This window comes from Bombina bombina, chromosome 4, assembly GCF_027579735.1.
Source record: "Bombina bombina isolate aBomBom1 chromosome 4, aBomBom1.pri, whole genome shotgun sequence".
Lineage (NCBI taxonomy): Eukaryota > Metazoa > Chordata > Amphibia > Anura > Bombinatoridae > Bombina > Bombina bombina.
Genome location: NC_069502.1, coordinates 1,159,875,272 through 1,159,895,669, shown reverse-complemented (window position 1 = coordinate 1,159,895,669; position 20,398 = coordinate 1,159,875,272). Strand labels below are relative to the sequence as shown.

Here is a 20,398-nt window from a genome sequence, read left to right as displayed (position 1 = left end):
CCACGTAAATCATCAATTACTAGTGGGAATATCACTCCTGGCCAGCAGGAGGAGGCAAAGAGCACCACAGCAAAGCTGCTATATATGTCACTTCCCTTACCCATAACCTCCAGTCATTCTCTTTGACTGAGGTGCATAGGAGGAGGTGAGGTTTTGGTGTCTGATCTACAATCAAGATTTTTTTTAATTTTAAAGCAGAGTAGGTTTGCTCTGATCTTTCTAAAGGGTCTAGCCTTAGCCCATGTCAGTCTCTTCAGTAGGGCAGTGGTGGCTTTAAAGCAATTGGGAACTTGTGGGGTACAATCCTCACTGCGTTTTCCCAAAACATTTTGCTGCCAAAACATTTTGTTGGCTGAGTAAGTCTTTCTGTATTTCCACAGGTCCATGTGAGGGATGGCATCCTCTCAAATCAGGTGAGCTGTCCTGCTGCTGGACAGATGAATATTAAGGTAAGTGCCAGTTTTATTTTTTTATGTAAGCAGGGGAAAATGTGGCACTTATTCAGCTGAAACGCTGCAGGGGGAAGTTTTTTATTATTCCTGTCGGGGTGCAGGTTTTTATGGCAGTTTTTTGCAGGCACTGTTAGTGTGAGGAGTTATTTATTTTATTGATGGCTCAGTGAGGATCCGTTTTTAGTAACAGATTATGTACTTTTGGGGGGGGGGGGTTTATTGTTTGTTTTTAAGACTGTTTTTCAAGAAAGTAGTTATAAAAATTAAAAATAAATAATAAAAAAAAATTGGCTTTTTTGTCGGCTGTAGGACCACCCCTTTTAGGGAGGTTCTGATTCTGTGATTTCAGAGTTTTTTTGGCACTTTTTTCACTTCCTGTAAGAGTGAGGTGCCCATATTTCAAGTGGCTCTGCTGTTTAGAAGGCTTCTTGCTGTTTTTGCTTCTCTGGAAATCCGGATTGTAAACAGGATCGTTTTTTTCCTCAGTTTGCTGCGGGTTGCAGGACAGGGAGGGCACCTCAGTAATTCTGCTGAGGCGGAGTGTGTTGCCTGGGGTATGTTTTCTTGATTTGGTAAATTTAAAGGGAACATTTATTTAAGAACTTTTTTTTGTTCTGAGTTTCCTTTGTTAAAAGATTTAAAAAAAAATAAAAAATTATTTGCTTCTTTTTGTATTATGGATCAGGAGGGCTGTGCAGGATGTTACCTGTAGTTTATGTTTTGATGCCCAGGTGGAACCCCCAGTACCTTTAGCTTATAGAAATAAGACTTTTTGTCCCCGAGCCATCATTAGCTATGACGGATGCTGTTCAGGAGCCTCCTGTTTCAGATGTGTCGCAGCTTTCTCCTCAAGCTTCCCAATCCTATTCATCTGCACATGCAGTGCCCTGCGTTTCCTCTCATGCTCCTTCTGGAGTTATTTTGCAAGATATTGCTGCCCAGGTATCTTCTGCGATATCTGAGGCGCTGTCTGCTTTTTCCCATGTTGCAGGGAAAATGCAAAAGGACATTTAAAGAAACAGTAAGGTTTCTGATCCTGAAGTGGCTAATCAAAGTATTTCCTCTGAGAAGTCTGAGGATGAAGTTTCTTCGGGTGCATCTGAGGGTGAAATTTTGGATTCAGGCAGTATAATTCATTCTACTGATGCGGAGGTTGTGTGGAAGGCTTGCTCAACTAAGAGTTGGTTTAAACATTTATTTCTCCAACATAGGTGTGTCCGGTCCACGGCGTCATCCTTACTTGTGGGATATTCTCCTCCCCAACAGGAAATGGCAAAGAGCCCAGCAAAGCTGGTCACATGATCCCTCCTAGGCTCCGCCTACCCCAGTCATTCTCTTTGCCGTTGTACAGGCAACATCTCCACGGAGATGGCTTAGAGTTTTTTAGTGTTTAACTGTAGTTTTTCATTATTCAATCAAGAGTTTGTTATTTTCAAATAGTGCTGGTACGTACTATTTACTCAGAAACAGAAAAGAGATGAAGAATTCTGTTTGTATGAGGAAAATGATTTTAGCAACCGTAACTAAAATCCATGGCTGTTCCACGCAGGACTGTTGAGAGCATTAACTTCAGTTGGGGGAACAGTTTGCAGTCCTTTGCTGCTTGAGGTATGACACATTCTAACAAGACGATGTAATGCTGGAAGCTGTCATTTTCCCTATGGGATCCGGTAAGCCATGTTTATTACGATTGTAAATAAGGGCTTCACAAGGGCTTATTTAGACTGTAGACATTTTTTGGGCTAAATCGATTGATATTAACACTTATTTAGCCTTGAGGAATCATTTATTCTGGGTATTTTGATATAATTATATCGGCAGGCACTGTTTTAGACACCTTATTCTTTAGGGGCTTTCCCAAAGCATAGGCAGAGTCTCATTTTCGCGCCGGTGTTGCGCACTTGTTTTTGAGAGGCATGGCATGCAGTCGCATGTGAGAGGAGCTCTGATACTGATAAAAGACTTCTGAAGGCATCATTTGGTATCGTATTCCCCTTGGGTTTGGTTGGGTCTCAGCAAAGCAGATACCAGGGACTGTAAAGGGGTTAAAGCTTAAAACGGCTCCGGTTCCGTTATTTTAAGGGTTAAAGCTTCCAAAATTGGTGTGCAATATTTTCAAGGCTTTAAGACACTGTGGTGAAAGTTTGGTGAATTTTGAACAATTCCTTCATGTTTTTTCGCAATTGCAGTAATAAAGTGTGTTCAGTTTAAAATTTAAAGTGACAGTAACGGTTTTATTTCAAAACGTTTTTTGTACTTTCTTATCAAGTTTATGCCTGTTTAACATGTCTGAACTACCAGATAGACTGTGTTCTGAATGTGGGGAAGCCAGAATTCCTATTCATTTAAATAAATGTGATTTATGTGATAATGACAATGATGCCCAAGATGATTCCTCAAGTGAGGGGAGTAAGCATGGTACTGCATCATTCCCTCCTTCGTCTACACGAGTCTTGCCCACTCAGGAGGCCCCTAGTACATCTAGCGCGCCAATACTCCTTACTATGCAACAATTAACGGCTGTAATGGATAATTCTGTCAAAAACATTTTAGCCAAAATGAACCCTTGTCAGCGTAAGCGTGGATGCTCTGTTTTAGTTACTGAAGAGCATGACGACGCTGATATTAATATCTCTGAAGGGCCCCTAACCCAATCTGAGGGAGCCAGGGAGGTTTTGTCTGAGGGAGAAATTACTGATTTAGGTAACATTTCTCAGCAGGCTGAATCTGATGTGATTACTTTTAAATTTAAATTGGAACATCTCCGCATTTTGCTTAAGGAGGTATTATCCACTCTGGATGATTGTGAAAATTTGGTCATCCCAGAGAAACTATGTAAAATGGACAAGTTCCTAGAGGTGCCGGGGCTCCCAGAAGCTTTTCCTATACCCAAGCGGGTGGCGGACATTGTTAATAAAGAATGGGAAAGGCCCGGTATTCCTTTCGTCCCTCCCCCCATATTTAAAAAATTGTTTCCTATGGTCGACCCCAGAAAGGACTTATGGCAGTCAGTCCCCAAGGTCGAGGGAGCGGTTTCTACTTTAAACAAACGCACCACTATTCCCATAGAGGATAGTTGTGCTTTCAAAGATCCTATGGATAAAAAATTAGAAGGTTTGCTTAAAAAGATGTTTGTTCAGCAGGGTTACCTTCTACAACCCATTTCATGCATTGTCCCTGTCACTACAGCCGCATATTTCTGGTTTGATGAACTGATTAAGGTGCTCGATAGTGACTCTCCTCCTTATGAGGAGATTATGGACAGAGTCAATGCTCTCAAATTGGCTAATTCTTTCACTCTAGACGCCTCTTTGCAATTGGCTAAGTTAGCGGCTAAGAATTCTGGGTTTGCTATTGTGGCGCGCAGAGCGCTTTGGTTGAAATCTTGGTCGGCTGATGCGTCTTCCAAGAACAAGCTACTAAACATTCCTTTCAAGGGGAAAACGCTGTTTGGTCCTGACTTGAAAGAGATTATCTCTGATATCACTGGGGGTAAGGGCCATGCCCTTCCTCAGGATCGGCCTTTCAAGGCAAAAAATAGACCTAATTTTCGTCCCTTTCGTAAAAACGGACCAGCCCAAGGTGCTACGTCCTCTAAGCAAGAGGGTAATACTTCTCAGGCCAAGCCAGCTTGGAGACCAATGCAAGGCTGGAACAAGGGAAAGCAGGCAAAGAAACCTGCCACTGCTACCAAGACAGCATGAAATATCGGCCCCCGATCCGGGACCGGATCTGGTGGGGGGCAGACTCTCTCTCTTCGCTCAGGCTTGGGCAAGAGATGTTCTGGATCCTTGGGCGCTAGAAATAGTCTCCCAGGGTTATCTTCTGGAATTCAAGGGACTTCCCCCAAGGGGAAGGTTCCACAGGTCTCAGTTGTCTTCAGACCACATAAAAAGACAGGCGTTCTTACATTGTGTAGAAGACCTGTTAAAAATGGGAGTGATTCATCCTGTTCCATTGAGAGAACAAGGGATGGGGTTCTACTCCAATCTGTTCATAGTTCCCAAAAAAGAGGGAACGTTCAGACCAATCCTAGATCTCAAGATCTTAAACAAATTTCTCAAGGTCCCATCTTTCAAGATGGAAACCATTCGAACTATCCTTCCTTCCATCCAGGAAGGTCAATTCATGACCACGGTGGATTTAAAGGATGCGTATCTACATATTCCTATCCACAAGGAACATCATCGGTTCCTAAGGTTTGCATTCCTGGACAAACATTACCAGTTCGTGGCGCTTCCTTTCGGATTAGCCACTGCTCCAAGGATTTTCACAAAGGTACTAGGGTCCCTTCTAGCTGTGCTAAGACCAAGGGGCATTGCAGTTGTACCTTACCTGGACGACATTCTGATTCAAGCGTCGTCCCTCCCTCGAGCAAAGGCTCACACGGACATCGTCCTGGCCTTTCTCAGATCGCACGGCTGGAAAGTGAACGTGGAAAAGAGTTCTCTATCCCCGTCAACAAGGGTTCCCTTCTTGGGAACAATTATAGACTCCTCAGAAATGAGGATTTTTCTAACAGAGGCCAGAAAGACAAAGCTTCTGGACTCTTGTCGAATACTTCATTCCGTTCCTCTTCCTTCCGTAGCTCAGTGCATGGAAGTGATCGGGTTGATGGTAGCGACAATGGACATAGTTCCTTTTGCGCGCATTCATCTAAGACCATTACAACTGTGCATGCTCAGTCAGTGGAATGGGGACTATACAGACTTGTCTCCAAAGATACAAGTAAATCAGGGGACCAGAGACTCACTCCGTTGGTGGCTGTCCCTGGACAACCTGTCACGAGGGATGACATTCCACAGACCAGAGTGGGTCATTGTCACGACCGACGCCAGTCTGATGGGCTGGGGCGCGGTCTGGGGATCCCTGAAAGCTCAGGGTCTTTGGTCTCGGGAAGAATCTCTTCTACCGATAAATATTCTGGAACTGAGAGCGATATTCAAGGCTCTCAAGGCTTGGCCTCAGCTAGCGGGGACCAAGTTCATACGGTTTCAATCAGACAACATGACGACTGTTGCGTACATCAACCATCAGGGGGGAACAAGGAGTTCCCTAGCGATGGAAGAAGTGACCAAGATTATTCTATGGGCGGAGTCTCACTCCTGCCACCTGTCTGCTATCCACATCCCGGGAGTGGAAAATTGGGAAGCGGATTTTCTGAGTCGTCAGACATTGCATCCGGGGGAGTGGGAACTCCATCCGGAAATCTTTGCCCAAGTCACTCAACTTTGGGGCATTCCAGACATGGATCTGATGGCCTCTCGTCAGAACTTCAAAGTTCCTTGCTACGGGTCCAGATCCAGGGATCCCAAGGCGGCTCTAGTGGATGCACTAGTAGCACCTTGGACCTTCAAACTAGCTTATGTGTTCCCGCCGTTTCCTCTCATCCCCAGGCTGGTAGCCAGGATCAATCAGGAGAGGGCGTCGGTGATCTTGATAGCTCCTGCGTGGCCACGCAGGACTTGGTATGCAGATCTGGTGAATATGTCATCGGCTCCACCTTGGAAGCTACCTTTGAGACGAGACCTTCTTGTTCAGGGTCCGTTCGAACATCCGAATCTGGTTTCACTCCAGCTGACTGCTTGGAGATTGAACGCTTGATTTTATCGAAGCGAGGTTTCTCAGATTCTGTTATCGATACTCTTGTTCAGGCCAGAAAGCCTGTAACTAGAAAGATTTACCACAAAATTTGGAAAAAATATATCTGTTGGTGTGAATCTAAAGGATTCCCTTGGGACAAGGTTAAGATTCCTAGGATTCTATCCTTCCTTCAAGAAGGATTGGAAAAAGGATTATCGGCAAGTTCCCTGAAGGGACAGATTTCTGCCTTGTCGGTGTTACTTCACAAAAAACTGGCAGCTGTGCCAGATGTTCAAGCCTTTGTTCAGGCTCTGGTTAGAATCAAGCCTGTTTACAAACCTTTGACTCCTCCTTGGAGTCTCAATCTAGTTCTTTCAGTTCTTCAGGGGGTTCCGTTTGAACCCTTACATTCCGTTGATATTAAGTTATTATCTTGGAAAGTTTTGTTTTTAGTTGCAATTTCTTCTGCTAGAAGAGTTTCAGAATTATCTGCTCTGCAGTGTTCTCCTCCTTATCTGGTGTTCCATGCAGATAAGGTGGTTTTACGTACTAAACCTGGTTTTCTTCCAAAAGTTGTTTCTAACAAAAACATTAACCAGGAGATTATCGTACCTTCTCTGTGTCCGAAACCAGTTTCAAAGAAGGAACGCTTGTTGCACAATTTGGATGTTGTTCGCGCTCTAAAATTCTATTTAGATGCTACAAAGGATTTTAGACAAACATCTTCCCTGTTTGTTGTTTATTCAGGTAAAAGGAGAGGTCAAAAAGCAACTTCTACCTCTCTCTCTTTTTGGATTAAAAGCATCATCAGATTGACTTACGAGACTGCCGGACGGCAGCCTCCCGAAAGAATCACGGCTCATTCCACTAGGGCTGTGGCTTCCACATGGGCCTTCAAGAACGAGGCTTCTGTTGATCAGATATGTAGGGCAGCGACTTGGTCTTCACTGCACACTTTTACCAAATTTTACAAGTTTGATACTTTTGCTTCTTCTGAGGCTATTTTTGGGAGAAAGGTTTTGCAAGCCGTGGTGCCTTCCATTTAGGTGACCTGATTTGCTCCCTCCCTTCATCCGTGTCCTAAAGCTTTGGTATTGGTTCCCACAAGTAAGGATGACGCCGTGGACCGGACACACCTATGTTGGAGAAAACAGAATTTATGTTTACCTGATAAATTTCTTTCTCCAACGGTGTGTCCGGTCCACGGCCCGCCCTGGTTTTTTAATCAGGTCTGATAATTTATTTTCTTTAACTACAGTCACCACGGTACCATATGGTTTCTCCTATGCTATTATTCCTCCTTAACGTCGGTCGAATGACTGGGGTAGGCGGAGCCTAGGAGGGATCATGTGACCAGCTTTGCTGGGCTCTTTGCCATTTCCTGTTGGGGAGGAGAATATCCCACAAGTAAGGATGACGCCGTGGACCGGACACACCGTTGGAGAAAGAAATTTATCAGGTAAACATAAATTCTGTTTTTTTCTGTACCTGATTTCGCAAATGCTATTAAATGTACAGATTGGTTTGAACTTTGTCTCCAAGGATGTTGCTGTTAAGGCACTGCTACAGCTTTCTCCTTTTATGTCCCAAGCCTTTATGGTGTCACATGCAGTGCCCTGTGGTTCCTTTCAATCTCCTGGAAGAGTGTATTTGCTTACAGAAGTTGCAAGCTCAGGTATCTTCTGCGGTATCTGTGGCTTGGTCTGTTTTCCTTTACTTCAGGGAAAAGGCAAGAGGACATTTTAAGTCTCCACATGCTGCTATGCAGGTTTGTCTTCTTCCAAGTTAGTGAGGAGGATTCGCCGGTAGTTTCTGAGTCTGAAATCTCAGATCTGGACAGTATAATTCCTTCATCTGTTACTGAAGTGGTATCCTTCAGTTGTTTGTTTCTAAGCCTCTTATATTGTCAGGGAGTCTTGGCTGACTGGATGACACCGATCCTTATTGTTGTCTTTCCTTCGGAATTTTGTGAACTTTATCAGTTCTATATTTTTCTTTCCTCTCTGTAAGGGTTCTAGACGTGCTGTAAGATGTTCACAGGATTGTTATAGAGAATCTGGGGATATTTCTCCATGTCTCATGTCCTTTTTAGGAATTCCTGTCGCTATCTTACTTTAAATGCACGGGGAACTTTCTACTTTAAATCAGAGTACTTAGATCTCTGCTCTAAATGAGCAATTTTAACTTCCAGCTTCTTACCTATGTCAGAAAGAAAACTAGATTATCTCCACAATGTCTTGTCTTATTAGACTTGCTGTACTAGCTGCCGGGCATTGTGGCTGAAATCTATGGTCAGCTGAGAAGCCTACCTGTGGTTTAGTGGTACAGCCTAGGCTTTATAGTTCTGCAGTTGCATATTCAATTCTTTCTGTTTTTTCCAAATACACGCTTCTAGTGTCTCCTTTTAAGGATGAGACTTTGTTTGGGTCATGCCTTTTCAAGTCCTATCTAAGTTTTTCTCCCAGGGGCAGATTTCTCTTTCTAGAGTATCTGCAATCCAAGTAGGATGAGAGGCATTACTTGAACTGGATTCAGGGTCTTTATCTCTGGGAGTGACAGTTCCAGTCCCAGTTTGGGAACGGGATATAGGTATTTACCTCATATTTCAGATTCTGTCCTTTTAAAGTAGTGTCCTTTCTCCTTTGGTTCCAGTGGGCCTGTTCATAACTACTTATACCTGAGAGATTTATTGTTTTCTTAATCAGAATCTTCTCTAGTTTTCTTAGTTTGCGCCATCCCAGGCAGACCTTTAGGTCTTGGAATATTGCAAGTGTGTTTTTCTGGACAATATATAGTTCAGGTCTCATCCTGACTTTGAGCTAACTCTCTTTTAAGAGATCTTGTCCAATCTTTTCCGGGGATGGGAAATTAATCTGGAGAAGAGTTCCCTTGTTCTATCCACAAGGGTAATTTATTTGGGACTACCGCCACAATACCCTGAATGCACCCAATTTCGTTTGATCTCGGAAGTTATGCAGGGTCAGGGGTCTGGTCAGTACCTGGATGGGAGACCGCCTGGGAACACCAGGTTGCGGTATCCTTGGACCTTTTATTCTTTATCATATTTATTGATTCTTTATCAGAGGTCAGAAAATCAAGGATTTATTCCCCATTCTGCTGTCGTCTGTCCGGCCAACAGTAAGCTCTAGTGGCCGGTGGATAGCTTAGCCATCTTGCAACCAGGAGGTTGGGAGTTTGGATTTAGCTGCAGTTGATATTTCTTCACTTTTCTGTGACCCTGTGTATGGAGGGAATTGGTCTGATAGCATTCCATGGACATCATTCCTTTTGCTATTTTCCATGACATGGAGAACTTTCGGATCTGTCTTAAAGGATAGATTTAGATCAGATTACAAGAGACTTTCTTCCGTAGTATTTTTTCAGGAGTATCTATCTCTGGGCGCGTGATTCTGGAGATATTCCGGGGTGATGTGACCACGGATGCCAACCTGCTGGGCTGGTAAGCTGTCTTGGTCTTGTTTAAGGATTATGAACTCAGAAGTATCTGCTCTCCTCTTTAAACATCTTGGAGTTGAGAGCAATTCGCAATGCTCTGATGACTTGACCTCAGTTGTCCCTAGCTTGGTTCCAGTTGGACAATATCACCTCAACGGTTTATATCAACCATTAGGGAGGAACTAGGGGTTCCTTAGCCATGTAGGAGGTAACTTGGATTGTTCAGTGGGAGGAAGCTCACATTTGCGGTCGGTCATTCACTTTCCAGGGGTGGACAATTGGGAGTCGGACTTCTAAACAGACTGATAATTCATCCCGGGGAGTGAGCATTTCCATCCGGAAGTGTTCTCTAGGTAGACCCTCACATGGGGGGTTTCAGGAGTTGGTTTCTGTGGGCGTTTCGATAGAACGCCAGGTTTCAAAGGTACGGTTTATGGTCATGTGATCTGCAGACCATCCTGATAGATGTTCTGACGTTGTTTTTCTTGGTTTTAAGTCTTGAATACCTTTATTCTTCTGTTTGTTCTCTTTCCACAAGTCATTACTCGTATTTTCAGGTGAGAGCGGAGGTGATTTTATTAGCCCCTGCGTGGCCTTGCAGGATCTGGTATACAGACCTAGTGGAAATGTCGTCTCCACCTTGGAGACCACCTCTGAGGAAGGACTTCTGATTCTTGGTCTTTTACTTTATCTAAATCTCTGAAGCTGACTGCTTGAAGATTGGACACTTAGTTTTGTCTAAGCGGGGGTTTTTCTGAATTTTTTATCCTTTATCCAGGGTGGTCTGGAGAAGGGTTTGTCAGTCAGTACCCTGAAGGGTCAGTTTTCTGCATTGTCTTTTTTGCTACATAAGCATCTGGTGGACATGCCAGATGTGCAATCTTTTTGTCAGGCACTGGTCTACATCAGGCCTGTGTTTAAGTCGGTTGCTCCCCTTTAGGGTTTTACCCTTGTTCTTAAAGTTTTGCAGTAGGCTCTGTTTGAGCCTTTTATTTTCCATAGATATTAAGTTGTTATCTTTGAAGGTTTTGTTTCTCATTGCTATCTTTTCTGCTTGGAGAGTCTTGGAGCTCTCAGTTTTGCAGTGTGATTCGCCTTATCTTATATTTCATGCAGTTAAGGCGGTTATTCGTACTAGTTGGGTTTTCTTCCTAAGTGGTTTCGGATAGATATATTTATCAGAAAATTGTTGTTCCTTCTGTGTCCTTCTCTTTCTTCTCATAAGAAATGTTTGTTGCACAACTTTGATGTTGTGCATGCTTTTATTTTCTATCTACAGACGACTATGGATTGTTTGCTGTTTGTTTCTCTGGGAAACATAAAGGTCAGAAAGCTTCAGCTACTTCTCTTTGGTTGAGTAGTATAATGCGTTTGGTTTATGAGACTGCTGGACAGCAGCCTCCTGAGAGAATTTCAGCTCATTTCACTAGGGTTGTCCCCCCTTCTTGTGTTTTTAAGAAGGAAGTTTATGTAGAACAGATTTGCAAGGCTACAACTTGGTATCTCTGCATACTTTTTCCAAATTTGATATTTTTGTCTTAGCTGAGGCTTCTTTTGAGAGAGAGGTTCTTCATGCCGTGGTGCCTTCTGTTTAGGTTACCTGTCTTGTCCCTCCCTAATCATCTGTGTCCTCTAGTGGGTATTGGTTCCCACTAGTAATTGATGATTCTGTGGACTCACCATATCTTAGGAAAGAACACATAATTTATGCTTACCTGATAAATTTATTTCCGGATATGGTTAGTCCACGGCCCACCCTTTATTTTAAGACCGTTATTTTTAACTAAAACCTCAGGCACCTCTACACCTTATGGGTAAGGGAAGTGACATATATAGCAGCTTTGCTGTGGTGCTCTTTGCCTCCTCTTGCTAGCCAGGAGTGATATTCCCAATAGTAATTGATGATTCCGTGGACTCGCCATATCCGGAAATAAATAAATTTATCAGGTAAGCATAAATTATGTGGTTTTTTTTACATTTTTGTTTCAGCATTCTAACCTGCAATAAAATATACATATAATAATTGTAAATTCTGAATCTGCTGGTGCTGCTAAAAGAAATGATATATCATTTGTGTGGGTCACTCAGTGTAGTATGAGTGGTGTTTATAAGTAACCAGCAAAACGAAGCTCAAAATCAGCTTAGCTTAGTTGGGCTTAAATGCCTTTAGGATGGCATAGAACTAGGGTTGCCACCTCAGCCATGTTTTCATGAACACTTATGAGTTATACATGTTGCAAGGTGTGCAGGTAGGAACATGAATTTCAACCCTGGACCACAGACAAATGACGACACTGAACAGCGCTATTCATATTCTTCTCTGCACACCCCGCAGCAATTATATCTCACAAGTGTTCAGGAAAACATGGCAGAGGTGGCAACCCTACATGGAACGTCCTAACTTTTGCGGCGTCCTTTTCCATTCTAAAAACAAATGGCGGTTGATCCAACTGGGGGACATGCCTAGCAATGCAGGCAGTTACCCAGGAGCCAATCAGTGCAGTTTTTGAGGCACATGATCGTGTGCTTAATTTTCCTGTTTTTGTTTAGGATCGGAACTTGAACAGATGGGTCCATCCAGAACCCCTTCATGCTCAAGGTGAGGGTGGTGGAAGTGCCTAGATCAGAACAAAGTCACTTGTAAAATGGAAATCACGCGATTGTCAATGTGACCACGTGATTTCAAGGTTGGGTTAGGGTCATGAGGGACTGCCTATGCTGCTAGGCATGCCCCGCAGTCCGATTTTTCATTAAACAAAAGGGAGGAGGCTGCAGTATGTCATATTAGGTAAGACATTTCATGCCGTCCTAATGGCGTTAGAGCTCAGCGCTCATATGACGGCATGGAACATTACAAAGGGGTTAAATATGTTAAGTTTTTTTTCCATGAAAAGTTGTTAAAGCTGATTATTTTGACTTTCAAATGAACGAAAAGTGCATGTTTGTGCACAACTGATACTTAAAGACAGATTTCTTGTGGTAATAAGTACAATCCCAAATTACAAGGCTTTTTTGAGGCACAAAACCTTTATATTCTAATATACACTTTTTAATGTTACAGTATCACTAAATGATGTTTTGTCATTGCAGAAATAACACCATTGATAGCTGCGCCCTCCATGTGGACACGACCACAAATAAAAGACTTCAAAGAAAAGATCCGACAGGATGCAGACTCTGTGATCACTGTAGGCCGAGGAGAGGTGGTAACAGTCAGAGTTCCCACCCACGAGGAGGGCTCCTATCTTTTCTGGGAGTTTGCCACTGATAATTATGACATTGGGTTTGGGGTTTATTTTGAATGGACTGACTCCCCAAACACTGCTGTTAGTGTGCATGTCAGCGAGTCTAGTGAAGATGAAGAAGAAGATGAAGGTACAGTATTTTACCAGATTTACATTAATCTCATATCTCAAGGTTTTGCTACTATAGTAGAGTGTGTTTAATTTGCTAGATTATATAGCTCTATTTAATGTTGTCATGGTCATATTGTTTTGCCGTTATCTACTGAGGCCATTTAGGGACATGTGTGGCAGAGTAAGCCTTGAGTACTCTACAATCTGCATTTCCAGCTCTGAGAATGAGAAAACTCACATTTTCAGAGCTTAATTACATGAAAGGGGGTGAAATAAATAAAGTATATTGCAGAGATGTTTTCCTATACATAACTAAACATTTTGTATAACCATCTCATGGTGCTTATTGTTCCTTTTAAAGTGATTAACATTTATAAATATATTCAGAGACTTTTAACACTGTTGCAGGATAAGTTTATTTCAAATACATTTATTGTTAGGGGTCACGCCTAAGGCTAGAAGAAAGGAAATTTCAACCTTAGTTAAGAGAGTTGTGAAATTAGCTGCATGAAGAAGTAGTAACTGAAGTTTGAGTAACTACCTTTTAAAAAGATTTTGGCTCAAAACCATATCCGTGGTTGTGAAAGCTAATGCAAAAGTTATTTTTTCATTCGGCAAGTATTTGTGGACTTCATGCAACTTTGTCCACTGTGTTACTGTAATAAAATGACTTTACATTAAGCTATAAGATGGGGAAAATAGATTAGACCTTTCTCAGTTGTTTAGCTGGGGTAATCTATACTGCATGGATGTATTTATCATCTGTTGACACATTTTATGTGCTTTTAAATCCTGATAGAAAATCCAAACAGTGAAGAAAAAGCCAAAAAGAACACCAACAAGCCACAGCTGGATGAGATTGTCCCAGTTTACAGGAGAGATTGTCATGAGGAGGTCTACGCTGGCAGCCACCAGTACCCCGGCAGAGGAGTTTACTTACTAAAATTTGACAACTCTTATTCCTTGTGGAGGTCAAAATCTGTGTACTACAGAGTGTACTATACAAGATAAATCTGCAGTGTCAGCAGGAACAAGCAGTACAGTGGATCTCAAGTTTGCTGGACCTTTTCAATCAAATCAGTGTTGTCTACGGATTTGGTTTTACCTTCTTATAGCAGTCAGTGGCTTTTAGTGCGACACAAATTGCACCTCCAGTAATACGAGCCCTTCAGTATCACAGATATGTATAATATTTTATAGCAAACATGGATACCATTTCCTTTGATGCCTGCGCAGCAAGCAGTTCTATAGCAAGGGGATACATTTACCCATAATGACCTGGTCTGTAATATTTGTTTGGGATTTTCTTTCTGTTTGTTCTTGGTGTTGAGATTTTATAATTATGGGGATGTATCCGTCATTGAACAAATTGTATTTATCAAATGAATAAGAGAAACTTTATATAACAAATTTAAAAAAATAAGTTGTGCTCTTATGTCCTATGTGTGAGAACGTTGTTAAAAGAATATTCCTGCACTATTTCTCACAACATGTTAATTTTTTTGGCAGTGTGGTTATACCTGTGTAGTAATGGTAAATACAACTTGAAGCTGAAAGTGAACAGAGTGTCTTATCCTGTAATGGATGTAAATAATATCACATAAAGTGAATGACCAATGAGAATAAAGCACGAGAAAGTGTTATTTTCTTTTACAAGAAAAAAAGAGAGTTTGGATGGTCATATGTAAAGGCATTTAAGCTAAACCAAGCTAAGGAAACGAGAGTAAACCAGATATATATTTAGAGTAACATAGAACAAGCAATTGTATTGTGTGATAGCATGCACATGGCATTTATGGTCACTAACGGCAAGGTTTCTGATGAGGCGAATGCCCTGATCGGTTGCAGGCTCGCTCATGATACTGATATTTATAAAGCAGCTGTTTAAACCTCTGCTTCATAAACTCTCTCTGCAAAACTGGAGTAAGCGAATTAAAGTTAGCCTGGATTAATTAGAACGGCGTGATTGACTAGCCCTATGCTCATGCAATTGGTGGCGGGGGGGGGGGGAGAGACACTTGCATGAGTGTTCCCTTGTGCAATGAATAATATGGGGAACATATCTGCCCCACAATTTGTAGTCCTGTGCGGACAGGTTCACAACTTGTGAATCCTGTCCACTCGCAAATTAATAAATCTTTTGTATTTAACTTTTATCCCCGATTTCACCTGAGACTTATGAAAATGCCTTTGTACTGATCATTGTATCTTGAAATCTCAGCAGATGGGTGTAAGCTGTTATACTTTGCAAATATGGCTGTGTGGAATATAAGTGTTCTGCTCTTCCATTTCTAACAGGAACTGAAAAGCTCACAATTTTAAGAATTAAAATACAGGAAAAGGGGATAAAATAAATAATGAAAGTATATTGCAAAGTTTTTTTATGTTTAAAATGTAACATTTTATATTACCATCTCATATTGTTTAATGTCCCTTTAAGGACCTCAGAACTGAAAGTGAGTATTCATCTTACATTGCTTTTAGTTAAATTTAACCTCACTTGTCTCACGGTGTTTGTGCTTTTTTTATTTAAAAATCAAATGGAGGCGACCGAAAGAAATATCCTTTATAGAAGTAAAATTGGTTTATCTGCTAAATTATATTGTGTAGAAAATGCTCTAAAACTACACAGCAAACCTGCAAATGCAGCCTCGCTAGACCCAGAGAACTCAACATATTAAAGCACACAGAAGGGAAGCCTTATTCATAAATCAGAAAATGTCATTCAAATATTCAATGCATGCATTTTATTTTTTCTATGTGTATTTATCTCCTTTAGTTAAAGGGACAGTCTACTCCAGAATTATTGTTTAAGAAGATCGCTAATCCCTTTTGTTACCAATTCCCCAGTTTTGCATAACCAACACCTGTTATATTAATATACTTTTTACCTCTCTTATTACCTTGTATCTAAGCCTTTGCAGACTGCCTCCGTATATCAGTGCTTTTGACAGACTTGCATTTTAACCAATCAGTGCTGACTCATAAATAACTCCTCAGAAGTGAGCACAATGTTATCTATATGGCATACATGAACTAGCACTGTCTAGCTGTGAACCCAGTCAAAATGCACTGAGATAAGAGGCAGCCTTCAAGGGCTTCAGAAATTAGTATATGTGTCTACCTAGGTTTAGCTTTCAACAAAGAATACCAAGAGAACAAAGCAAATTTGAAGATAAAATTAAATTGGAAAGTAGTTTAAAATTGCATGCCATAAGTATAATTTTGACTAGACTGTCCCTTTAAGCCTCAGCCCATGCTACCTTGATTAGGTTAAGGGCTGCAAATGTAATTCCCTCTAAAATGTTTATAAAATGCACAGTGGAACAACATTGCAATTTACTCTAATTTATTTTGCATTATTTCTCTGTTGTTTAAATCTGGATATTGGAGGTTTTGCATTCCCAAATAGAGGCTGAAATACTTTCTGTGGAATATTAAATCCTGGTCTTTCTACTTGCTGCATTTTGATTGGTTGATATGTGCAAAAGCTCATTTATAGCTGTCCTTTATTAGTCACAACAAAGGAGATCAGTTTTACAACACTAAAAGGGATTCTCAAGGGGTGTGCTTTCTAGTCTGCAAAAAAAAACAGTTTTAAATGCTTGTAAAATATGTATTTTATTTGCCAATCTATTTCTGATTAATATATATATTATATATATATTATCTGTGCTGAACATTTTTATTTTTTTTAACTTTATATGAGATGGTTTAACGTTTTTGAGTTCTTATGAGTAATTTAAACCGATACTAAGCTCCTTAATCTAGGCAACAACAAAAAATGGGACATGGAATGAGGATTGTCATCTTTTTATCCTGCCTATTCATTTTTCATATTTAAACTCCCTTTTATCCTTCTGCTTATTTTTCTCCTTTTCTTGCACATGGTAAAAAAAAAAAATATATAGCGGCTTAACCTCTGAATATTTTTTGGTGCTACCAAAATAGTGTCCTACTAGAACAATAACTTAGTTTATATTTTTGGAATTACTTTGAATCACTTAGTATTTCAGCCCTCTTTAGCAGAAGTGTTTCAAAAGCACAATATTCTATAATACATTTGAGACCATATTTTTAGTTTTCAAAATGTTTTAAAGCTAATGTGCCACCCATTCTGCCTTCAAATTTATACAATTGCTTGGGATCATACTGATGTATTTTGTGGTTTGTATGTACTGTAGTGGAAAAGAGCAATTCCTCCCCCGAAAAGTACATCTTCAATAATTAATTTGTATGCCTGAAATGATGATTAAAGGGAAAATGAACCCCATTTTTTTCTTCTGTGATTCAGATAGAGCATGCAAATTTAAGCAACTTTCTAATTTACTCCTATTATCAATTTTCCTTTGTTCTCTTACTTTCTTTATTTGTAAAAGAAGGCATCTAAGCTATTTTTTTGGTTCAGAACCATGGAAAGCACTTGTTTATTGGTGGGTGAATTTATCCACCAATCAGCAAGAACAACACCATGTGTTCACCAAAAATGGGCCGGCATCTAAACTTACATTCTTGCATTTCAAATAAAGATACCAAGAGAATGAAGATAATTTGATAATAGGCGTAAATTAGAAAGTTGTTAAAATTGCATGCTTTATCTGAATCACAAAAGAAAAAATTTGGGTTCAGTGTCCCTTTAAGTTTACTATTCATTTGAGTTTTCCAAAGCTCATGATCTTAATCCCATATGTTGGAATGATGGTGCTCTGTTGGTAGGTTTACAAATTTGTTGTTCATATTCAGACAAAATGTTTACTATTTAAACCTTTTGTTTTAATAAATACAATTTGTTTACTTTATTATCCATTTAAGGACTGAAATCTTTGAATTACTGTAAAGAGACATTTAAAGTATCTTTTTTTCCCATGTATTGGAAAAGATTCACTGTATTTCAACATCTTCATACAAAATAAATGCTTTCAAATAATTTAAAACATACACTGAAGCTACATAAAGGTTATCGTTCCTCCTTTACTGTGGCCAATTAAGGACATATATAATCTCCTGTACATAACCAATCACTGTGCAGCATATAGGAGGTCAGGGTTTAAAGGGACACTGAACCCAAATTTTTCTTTTGTGATTCAGATAGAGCATGACATTTTAAGCAACGTTCTAATTTACTCCTATTATCAAATTTTCTTTATGCTCTTGGTATCTTTATTTGAAATGCAAGAATGTAAGTTTAGATGCCAGCCCATTTTTGGTGAACTACCTGGGTTGTCCATGCTGATTGGTGGATAAATTCATCCACCAATAAAAAAAGTGCTGTCCAGGGTTCTGAACTAAAAAAAAAAGCTTAGATGCCTTCTTTTTCAAATAAAGATAGCAAGAGAACGAAGAAAAATTGATAATAGGAGTAAAGTAGAAAGTTGCTTAAAATTACATGCTCTATCTGAATCATGAGAGAGAAAAATTGGGTTCAGTGTCCCTTTAACTTGGGACATGAAAATAGTGAAATTTATAGAGTTAAATTACAGGAAGTGCAGGCAAAATATATAATGAATGTGCATTGCAATTTTTTTTTTCTCATTTTGCATAGTGAAACATAAGGTATACAGATTTTTTTTATGTAATGTCCCTTCAATTAAGGAATGAACTGAAAAGCTCATTTGTTTACCTTATATATTTCTAGACTTGTTAGGATTAAAGGGATATGAAACCCACATTTTTTCTTTCATGACTCAGACAGAGCAGGTAGTTTTAAGCAACTTTCTAATTTACTCTTATTATCATTTTTTCTTAGTTCTCTTGGTATGCTTTGTTGAATGAGCAGCAATGCACTACTGGTTTCTAACTGAACACATGGGTGAGCCAATAGAAATTTGTATATGCAGCAACCAATCAGCAGCTAGAACCTAGTTTCTTTGCTGCTCCTGAGCATTCCTAGATACACTTCAGCAAAGGATAACAAGAGAAGGAAGCAAATTAAATAATAGAAGTAAATTTGAAAGTTGTTCAAAATTATATTCTCTATCTACATCATGAAAGAAAATGTTTGGGTTTCATGTCCCTTTAATTTCTTTAAACTGATATTTACAACTGACTACATTTTCACTCTTGTATTTCTCTTGATCTTAAATAAAAAAAAAAATTAGGCAACCCATAAAAAGGGACATAAAACAAATTTTTGTAAATTGACCTATGCGTGCCTGTAGCTTATATTTTGCTTATTTACTGCCCAGTCGTCCCCGCCCGCCATGTCTCTTGAGAGGTTAGACACATATATTTTTATATATATTTCAAAGTTGCTAATTATTTGCTAAAGAGATGTATAGGTTGATTTTTAAATGTCTGTTTTTTGTTCCTTTAAACACTTGACAGCCATCTTAATGTATACAGGATTCATTTTACCCATGGGCAGCGCTGCGGAATCTGTTGGCGCTTTATAGATAAAGAATAATAATAAATAATAATAATAATAATTTTCTTTTACAATCACTCTGCTATGAGTTGTGTGGAATGAACATCTTTTATCAGAATGTAATTAACATGTACACTAATATGTAGACCCCTTGCTAACAATTTGAAGTATTTGTCAACCAGGCATCAAAAGGACCAATATAAGCAAAACCTAGCAATGTTTGGATTTTTTTTCTACATCTGTTTAATGCATGTTTAACAGAAATATGTTAATAGACATTTTCTCCCACTACAGGAGAATATGGTTTACTTAAATTTGTAGTGATTATAAATATAATTTGGTTAATTATACATATTCACATTAAGTTACTATAATTTTGTGTAAATAGTTGCAGCGTTGGGCTTCAAAATATACTGTAAATAAAATGCAAAGAAAAAGGAAAATCATTTTTACACTATTAAACACCTTGTTTGCTGACTTGTCCCTTTTATGTAAAGACTATTTGGCCGTTACAATGAAGTGTCTGTAAATGGCAAGGATTCTAATCTTCTTGTTGGTGTGACGTATTGCCTTCAAGCTGTTGAGGAACAGTACAAGTGCAATTTCAAAATTCCTGAGTAATATATTTAATCGTAATTAAAAGTACATTTCTCTGTATGTTTCCTATTTTCTTTGTGTTTTTATATCTCATTAGTTGTTATAATGTCTGAGGAGGATGTCTTACACTGTAAATTGTTTAGTTCTTATAAGAAATTGTTTGTCCTTTATTAAAAGAATAATTATCTCCTTTTAAAAAAAATTATCTAATTTTGTTTTGCTTTGTGATATTTAATGCCTCTTTCCTCTTTAGTGTTCTAGCATATTGATTTCAAAGGCATTATTTCTTTCATGTAATTGGCAAGATCCATGAACTAGTAACGTATGGGATATACAATCCTACCAGGAGGGGCAAAGCTTCCCAAACCTCAAAATACCTATACATACCCCTCACGACACCCACAATTCAGTTTTACAAACTTTGCCTCCTATGGAGGTGGTGAAGTAAGTTTGTGCTTGATTTTCTACGTTGATATGCGCTTCTCAGCATTTTGAAGCCCGATTCCACTCAAAGTACAGTGAATGTCAGAGGGATGTGAAGGGAGTATCACCTATTGATTTCTATAGTTTTCCTTGCGGGAAATCTTTTT

General features: G+C 39.6%; 1 protein-coding gene and 1 pseudogene across 1 annotated transcript in view; both read left to right on the top strand.

Moving 5' to 3' along the window:
• The window catches only part of ACBD3 (acyl-CoA binding domain containing 3), a 198,465-nt gene extending 178,455 nt beyond the window's left edge, over positions 1–20,010 (top strand). The window contains exons 7-8 of the mRNA XM_053712622.1: positions 12,582–12,866; positions 13,647–20,010. Coding sequence (XP_053568597.1) covers positions 12,582–12,866; positions 13,647–13,858 — 497 coding nt within the window. The 3' untranslated portion in view covers positions 13,859–20,010. The remainder of the gene's footprint in view (positions 1–12,581; positions 12,867–13,646) is intronic.
• Positions 8,955–9,076, top strand: LOC128658472 (uncharacterized; annotated as a pseudogene).
• Positions 20,011–20,398: the final 388 nt, after the last annotated feature.